The sequence below is a fragment of the Anticarsia gemmatalis genome, chromosome 13 (genome assembly GCF_050436995.1).
Source record: "Anticarsia gemmatalis isolate Benzon Research Colony breed Stoneville strain chromosome 13, ilAntGemm2 primary, whole genome shotgun sequence".
Taxonomy (NCBI): domain Eukaryota; kingdom Metazoa; phylum Arthropoda; class Insecta; order Lepidoptera; family Erebidae; genus Anticarsia; species Anticarsia gemmatalis.
In genome coordinates, this window is record NC_134757.1 from 3,031,853 (window position 1) to 3,040,830 (window position 8,978).

The following is an 8,978-nucleotide window of genomic DNA, read 5'->3' on the forward strand; positions in this document are numbered from 1 at the left end:
AGAATTATTTCATCCAATCTTTTGTTTTTCTCTAACTGGCATAGACAAAATTAATATCAAGAAGAAAATGCCAGGCTACGTTTCTTTATTTGCATGACAAGAATTGATAACACAAACGATACCTATTTATTAAGATAATGATCTAACGTTATACAAAACTACCTTGTACTAAGATCTATTTTGTTGTAATCAAATAAAACGTAGTAAAACGTATGAAAAATAGTGATGAGTTCAACGTTCCAGTTGTATTCCACTTTTGTCTTAATTGATTATAATATTTTCTGCATAAATAGGAGCGTTCAGGAAAAATATTCTTTCGTGGCAGCCATTTTATAGAATTCAAATTTGTCTATGGTGAGCCAAAGAAAGGCGAAGCTAAACAAAAGGGTAGCATGTAGATAGCATTTACTGAAATAATAGTAAAAATTGCGTGAATACTGACTTGAAAGACTTATTTTTATCATACAATTAAGTGAACAAATAACATATAATACGTGTGTATCAGACAAGTTCTTAAAATGAAGCACAATGCATCGTGTAATGGTGGCCATTAGAAGTAATAATTATGTATATTGGCATACTTACTGCTCTACGGACCATCAAATAAACATCTGAAGCGTTGTTCTGAGTGGCAAATCTGAAGTTAAAACAAATCAACATGTAATCCAAGTGACAATCGTGATATGTGAATAAGGAAAAGTGCACAGTGTAAATAGTCCATTTGGCACGAACCATGGCCCAGAATCAGGGGGAGGTTCAAGTGGGCACACCGAACCAACCCGTAAAGGAAAAAGATATTTATGCCTGTTTGCCTGATATGCGAGTAAACGGCCCGCTCGGAGCCGACGAACCGTGTCCGGGTGGTGAGGAATTGCGTTGGCTGCCTGCACAGGCCACTGACCGAGACCTGGTTATGTACCTGCGAGCTGCACGCTCAATGGCTGCGTTCGCCGGTATGTGTGACGGAGGATCTCCTGACGACGGCTGTGTAGCCGCCAGTCGCGACGATACCACTATAAACGCACTCGACGTGCTTCATGACTCTGGGTACGACCCTGGACGAGCGCTACAAGCTCTTGTTAAGTGTCCAGTACCAAAAGGAATTGAGAAAAAGTGGTCTGAAGAAGAAACCAAAAGATTTGTAAAAGGAATACGGCAATTCGGTAAGAATTTCTTTAAAATCAAAAAAGATTTACTACCTCATAAAGACACTGCAGAACTGGTTGAATTTTACTATTTGTGGAAAAAGACTCCGGGTGCTAGTAGTAATAGGCCTCATAGAAGAAGAAGGCAAGCATCACTTAGAAGAGTTCGTAATACTCGTAATTCTCGTGCTGGCACACCTAAAGAACAAACACCAGAAGCGACACCAACTGTACCAGATACAAATGGGTCAAGGCCTTCACCTAATCCTAAGGAAGCAGGTGAGATGAGTTCAGTTACAGAGGATGAAAATTCTGAGGAGGACAGTGATTCTAGAGATGCTGGTGACCTGGCTAAGGTTGACAATGGTCGAACGGAGAATCCAGATGACTCACCAAGTAGAATGAGAACTAGAAATAAATCAAAGGAGCAGAATACACCAAATGGAAAGAAAGGACAGGATGAGAGTGATAACGATTCTAAATCAAAAACTAAGCCTAGCAAACCAAATGTACAAAGTACCAATAATAATGTATCAGAAAAAGTGTTGGCATCTCCGGTCAGTAAGGATGTCAAGAAAAAGGTGACAAACGGAAAAGTGGATGTGTCTAAGGTCAAGAAACGTCTTCCAGATGATACAAAGCCAGAAATATTGGATGGTGATGTGCAAATGAAAAAGAAAAAGGCTGCTGAACCTCCTGAAAGTCCTTCAGAGAGTCTCACAAATGACAGTTTCCCTGCAATGGATGAAACAGAAACTCCTGAACCAGAGCCAGAGGCTTGTGACTTTAGTTTTAATAAGACTGATAAGGAAACTACTGAACAAAGTAAGGAACCTGAGCCTGAACAACTCAATAAACCAGCAGAGCCACAGGCCAAGAATGAAGCTAACCCAGAACCTGTCATTAAATCTGAGAAAGATCCCTTACCACCCACATTCAAGGCTAATGAAAAAGATGAAAGAAGTGCTCTTGATCTCAAGACAGATTCTAATCAACAATCCAATAAGATCCCAGAAAACATGGAATCTAGAAGAGATCATCCTATGCCAAGCTCAATATTTCCTAAAACTGAGCTCATTATACCAAAAGTTACACCAATGTCTACTGAAGCTATTGAAAAGATTAAGATCAAGGAGGAAATTGATACCGAAGAGCAGTCATTGAATCTTCAAAAGGAGGAATTCCAGAAAGATCCCCTGGCTCATAGTTTCCCGAGCCATCCAATCAACCAGTCTAATAAACCTCTCAACTTAGAAAACACAAACTTCTTAGTGAGAGACAGTCACATATACAACCAAAAATTAGGACACAGCATAAAGATTGAAAACAACATATTTAATCCTGTGAATATTACAAAAGATAGCTCAATCATTAGAAGTGCAAAGGACTTTGCAGGTGGAATGCCACCGTTTTCATATCCTCCTAATATGAACTTCGGTAATGATCCATCTAAGCATAACCCTCTTATGAATCCTCTTAAAACTGTAATAAAACTAGAGCCAAGAGATGAAGCTACAGAAATGAAGAATCAGAATACTCCTGAAATATTTACAGCCACAATATCTACTGCAAACAAAGTTGATTCTCCTAATGCTCCAAGGCTTGACACATTACAAAGAATAAGTCCATCACCAACTAACACTCGTGGTTCATCGCCACCTCCAATGGAACACCCAACTACAACTAATACTGAACCAATTTCACCAGCAAATTCACAAGAAAATAAGGAACAAGATGCTGAAGATAAACAGCCTACAGACTTGAAGACCCAGCCAGCACCAAAACCAGATCAACAAAGTAGAGAGATAAGGCAACCTGCATTTCCTCATCCAGTACGACCAGAGAATCTTGGAATCAGATCAACAGAAGCATCTGTTACTCCTGTATCTGGCCAAAGTATGCCTCCACCACCTCTCAGTCAGCCCTCTATTGCTGGCCTTCTGCCTCCTGGGCCTCTCATATCTGTGGGGAGTGGAACTAATGTTGGACCTTATGCGTTCATGCCATCTTCTTTGTATGGTCACCCTGGTCACCCGGGACACCCTGGCCATCCTGGTCACCCTGGCCACCCTGGGCATCCAGGACACTCAGCACATGATAAACCTGGTTCACTGCCACCTCATATGCAGCAAGTACCTCCTTCTCTCAGCAATTTAATACCTTCTAACCAGAATGATCCATCAATGCCACAAGATTTGAAAATCAAGCAAGAAGTGCCTGATAACATGCCAGCTAATCTGTCTACACAGCCTCCTGCTGATCCATTACAATCACTCAAAGAAGTTAAAGTGCCTGGATATCCAATTGGAAGTGCCATAGCTCAACACTTGAACACGGAGCGGGATAGAGAGTCAATATCGAGTGTCGAAAACAGTAGTAGGCCTCCAAGTCAACCAACTAACGAAAACACAAGCATGCCAAGTGCATTCCTTGGCCCGAGGATCGAAAGTATAAAGAAGGAGCCTGACTTCTTACATCAGCCTCACTTACCGCCTACCACTCAAACAAGTCAAAGCAGTTCAGAATCATCAAATCCTATACCTCCAGTGAAAAGTCCACACACGCCTACACCGATCAAAAGTCAACCAGGGCACAATGGGACGCCTGGTCATGGACCACTCTCATCCTCAACAACGTCACCGTTTTCGAGGCATTTGACGAGCCCATCGCAGCCGAGACAAATATCTGCGTCACCTGTTCAGCCGAACACTCCAGTATCACATTCAGCTCTGAATTTAATGAATCCATCTCCGCTGTCAATACCGGCGACAATACCCGGACCAGTAATGCACTCTGGACAACAGCCTGGACCACCACATCCACATCCGTTTGCCTCTCCTCTTCATCATCCCCATTTACTACATCCGTCTATCTTCCAGTTATCCGCAGCGGCTGCTCATGCCATGCACCCGTATTATCCTCATCCACACCCTGGCTATTCGATGCCGTATCCTTATCCTTATGGACCAATTCCTCAACCTCATCCGATTCCGCCTATGCACCCTGCTGTAAGCACGCCAGGACGTCACGAGCCAGTAAAACCCTCAACGATAGAGTCTACGACTATGCTTAGCTCGCATCATAGTACCAGTTCTTCAGTAACAACAAGATCACTAAGAGAAATCTCTGAAAGCTCTGAAGATCCTAGAAACCCTAATTCCACTACTGAAAGGCATCAACTTCACGAGACGACAATGACGCATCATCATTCTACAAGTCACCACAGCGCAGTCCATACCAGCACAGAGAAGCAGCCTAGTCACGCAGGCGGCGGTACTAATCACACGTTATCGATATCTCACTCAACTTCGAGTAGTTCGTCGCAATCAATCCAACATAAAATCAATACACAGCAGAAAAGCAGTTCACATTCTAATTCACCGCATCACTTGTCGGCAAGTGTATCGCAGACGACCAGTTCGTCGTCCAGCGTGAACGTGACGAACAACCACACGCATCATCACTCGCACCACCTCGCTCACCACCCAGAGAGGTTGTCGCCAGCTGATTCTATGCTTCTACGTCATCACCCTAAAATGTTGCCTGGGAATCCAAATCATCTAATGATACAACCGCCTTCCATGGGTCACCCAATGGGGATTGGCTTACCTCCAGGTCCGGGACCCAGTTCCATTGAAAGTTTACGGCTTCACGCTCAAGCAGCAGGTTTGCAAGCGTCACACCCTAGACCTGGATCTCCTCATCAGCTTCCTCACGGTCACCCACATTTGCGAGGTCCGCCTAGACCAATTCCAGATGAGAATCCAGAATTGAAACTCGAGACCCAGTCTCAACCAGAGGAAGAAGAAATACCCAGTCCTGCACATATACCACATGGGCCTAGTCCGGAACCGAAAATTGAAGATACTGAATGTCATAGATCTCAGTCTGCGATATTCTTACGGCACTGGAATCGTGGGGATTACAACTCATGTACGAGAACCGATCTTATATTCAAACCAGTACCTGAGTCTAAACTAGCTCGTAAACGAGAGGAACGTTTGAGAAAGCAAGCCGAGAGAGATAGGGAAGAAAGGGAAAAGATAGCACAACAGGCGCATAGAAAGATTGCAACACCAGAGAAGCCTGAAACTAAACCACCCTCCAGAGGCGCCATCGAAACTATATCTTCTCCGTATGATCGATTCCCAAGACCACCGGGATATCCCGATACTCCGGCACTTCGTACATTATCTGAATATGCACGGCCGCACGCTGGATTCAGTCCAGGCAATTTGCCACGCCATTGTATGGACCCCATGCTTCAGTACCAACTGAGCTCGATGTACGGCGCGGCCGGTGCCAGAGAGAGGCTCGAACTAGAACACCTAGAGCGAGAAAAACGAGACAGGGAGATCAGAGAGCTTCGCGAACGCGAACTCAACGATAGGCTTAAGGAGGAACTGCTCAAGAACAACGTGGGACCTCGCGCTCTCGACCCACATTGGCTCGAAATGCACAGGCGTTACGGGATGGGACATCCACCACCGCAGGGTGCGATCCCCGTTCAGTTCGGACTGTATCCACCCGGACACGGGCCCGCGGCGCTGTCGCAACTCGAGCGCGAGCGTCTCGAACGACTCGGCATTCCGCCGGCGGGAGGGGGCGGGCCGCCCTCGGTACCTTCCACGGTGGCGAACCATCACCCGCACCACCCGCACGGCGTCGCGGCGGCGCAGCTGGAGGCGGCCGAGCGGCTCGCGCTGGCGGCCGATCCCATGGTGCGTCTGCAGATGGCCGGTATCAACCCCGAGTACCACGCGCACACTCACGCGCACACCCACGCACACTCGCACACACACCTACACCTGCATCCTGGTCAGCAGGCGGCGGCGCAGGCCCAGCAGGAGGCGGCGCTGGGGCTGGGGCTGGGCGCGGGCGCGCCCTACCGGCCGCTGCCGCACCCCGACCAGCTGCTCGTGCGGCCGTACGCCGAGCAGCTGGCGCAGCAGGCGGCGGCGCACGAGCAGCTGCAGCGCCAGCTGCTCATGGAGCGCGAGCGCGGCTTCCTGCACCCCGCGCACCACGAGGACTTCCTGCGCCAGCAGCGCGAGCGCGAGCTCAAGGTGCGGGCGCTGGAGGAGGCAGCGCGCGCCTCGCGGCCCTAGTGCGCCCGGTGCCCGCCGTGCCCGCAGTACCCGCCGTACCCGCAGTGACGCTAGTGCGAGGACGATCGTGATGTGTTCTCACTCGCCGCCGTGAGTGACGATACCTGTAATTTATATTTATGATAGGGCCGTACCTTAAGTATTTAAGTTTTTATAATATTTTTTATAGTTGCATGGTCGTGTAGTACGCTTATTTTCCATGCTCAAATTTATTTCTTACCTACTAGTCATAATTAAAATTTTATTTGTGAATGAGATAAAGAGTCACATGTTTTACTTAGGCTATCTAGATTAAATTATTGTTTATTTTAAATAACGTGAAAGGTCCGATGGCCACTGGTATTCCGGAACCTGGTGCCTTCGGGCGTTCAGTATGTCGCATGTCGTTCCATTCAGGAAGCCGCAATTGTTCTGTACCAGTAGCTTTCGAACTAAATTATAATGCAAATAAATAAGGGTGCTGGTTAGCATTCATGTGAATGGACCACATGATTACAGTAATTACGTTCAATGTAAACTACATTGCTTTTTATGTTCATGACATAATAATATATATAACTATAAATAAGTGTTTTTTAAGTACGAGACAGAGTAGGGACTGTGTGGACTTGCCTTTCTAATCAACTTGCCTTTTACGTATTGTCCCGTAGTGACTTTCTCGCTCTGTATTATCCTAAAGAACTCCTATTTCACTTAAATTATTTACATTTTAACATAGAAATATATATTTTGAAATGTTAAGTAAGTCCCAATGTGAATCCGAGTGAGTATCGAGTGATAAAGTTGAAACATTCTGTGTGACGCGGAGGCGGTCGTTTGTGGAACTAATTACGCTCACATATCAATTATAAGATTGAGGTATCGCCGCCGCCGTGAGAAAATTGTTACTAATTGATATGTTGCCTTCAAATGTTGATATTGGCCGAATGCAATAATTCTATATTAGTAATGAAAGGTGTACGATTACGACCTTGGTTGTAAAAGATCGTTTTGTACAGATTGTGATGGAATATTTTTTATTGAATGCAATTTTGTTCTTTTATGTTCACTATTGTATGGGATTCGTTCTCAGTTATGACTGCTAATAATACGGTTGGCGGGTAATGCGCGCGTTTTGTGTAATGAGCGAAAACAACCAATGTTGTCTGAACTGTAATTATGGATAACGCTATATTTATTGCATTTATTTGTACCAGTTACTACAGTGATATCCAATTTAACTTAATGTCTGTTTCAACTTGAACTCGTGTGAGTTCGTTTTACCTTTATTACTGCACGCAGGATATAATAAAGGTGTTAATTGATTGAACCAACGACCGGTGGAGGTTGAAGTATTCTAAAATATGAACCAGTGATATTTTCTAATCTATTATAATAATAGATACTTACTTAAAACATTGAGTAAATCGTTTAAGTATACATAAGATTAGACGGTGTGACGTCAATTATACAATTAGTAAAACAAAACATAATTAGCAGTCATATTTAGAACTGGATGCCACAAAATCATTTGCACTTGTCAAATTCAGTGTTTTGAATTTGCAGTGACGTCATTTTAGCTTGTATCAGCAAGAGCAACATTATCTATCCTTGTCATTCGCACTGCTGTGCCACTTCCTTTCTCTTTTCTACATGTGTTGAAAGAAAGTAGGGTGACAGGCCAACACCAGTGCCAGGAGCGGACAGACGCTCCGACAACTTTTAAATTGTTGACTGAAACTTGGCAAAATACCCTTTATTTCGAGGACTTAAAATGAATAACTGAAGTTAACACAAAATGAACTTTACGACTTGGAAGTAAAGGTGATTTTGGCTTAAAACAAAATGTTAATATTGTTTTAAACATATATCTATTGTAGATTAACACTAACACGAAATTAAGTACTTATACAAATTGAAATTATTTTGATCTTGACTCTATTCTTTGTAATAATAATACTAATGAGTGGTTAATTATTCTTGTAAATGTTAAGAGTTGTAATTAACGCCCAATGTACACATTCAGTAATTCTACTGCACTATAATGTAATATAAAATTCCCTTTGTAACAAATAGGCGCTGTTAGACGATTCTAAAGTTATATTATTATCTAGAATAACTTTCACATGTCGCTTGGTAGGTATTATTTCTTAATGCCATAGTTACTTTCTGATATCTAAAAAGAGAAAATGAGTATTATTTTTAGAGACAAATTATATCTTAATTAATTAAGAGGTTGCGTGTCGGTTTAAAACTTCATTTATTTAGACAATAAGGTTAAATGGATGTCTTAGTGCTTTTGTGTAAATTTTTTTGAATAATATATGTGGAAAAATCAAATTTTTGTATTTATTTCATTATATTTAATCTCACCTATATAGTCTATGTAATATTATACTTATTTTAATTTCGGTATAACACGGCAGTTTTATACTCTATAGCCGTAAATTTTTATTAGGTGCCCATGCATCATACTAATAAAAATCCCCACACGGCCTGCGTCAATAAAACTGAGTAATTTTTTCTACTTAACTAATTTTCAAGTAAGCAATAGTAACATGACTTATTATTGCGGGTTTTAAAAGACCCACGTGTAAGAAATTAGCAGCAATTGTAAATTTATTTTAACATACCAGTTATGTAAGATTATTACCTACATATAGGTCGATATAGGTTTGGATTTCCTGCAATTCATATTATCGGGAACAAATACTTGAAATTTCCACTTAATTCTACGTGAGTTTTA

The 8,978-nt window shown here is 42.9% G+C and overlaps 1 protein-coding gene across 1 annotated transcript; it reads left to right on the forward strand.

Moving 5' to 3' along the window:
- Nucleotides 1-358: 358 nt before the first annotated feature.
- On the forward strand, nt 359-8,572 carry Gug (arginine-glutamic acid dipeptide repeats grunge). Its single transcript, XM_076122263.1, has one exon. The coding sequence runs from the start codon at nt 734-736 to the stop codon at nt 6,251-6,253; it is 5,520 nt and encodes a 1,839-aa protein (XP_075978378.1). The 5' UTR covers nt 359-733; the 3' UTR covers nt 6,254-8,572.
- Nucleotides 8,573-8,978: the final 406 nt, after the last annotated feature.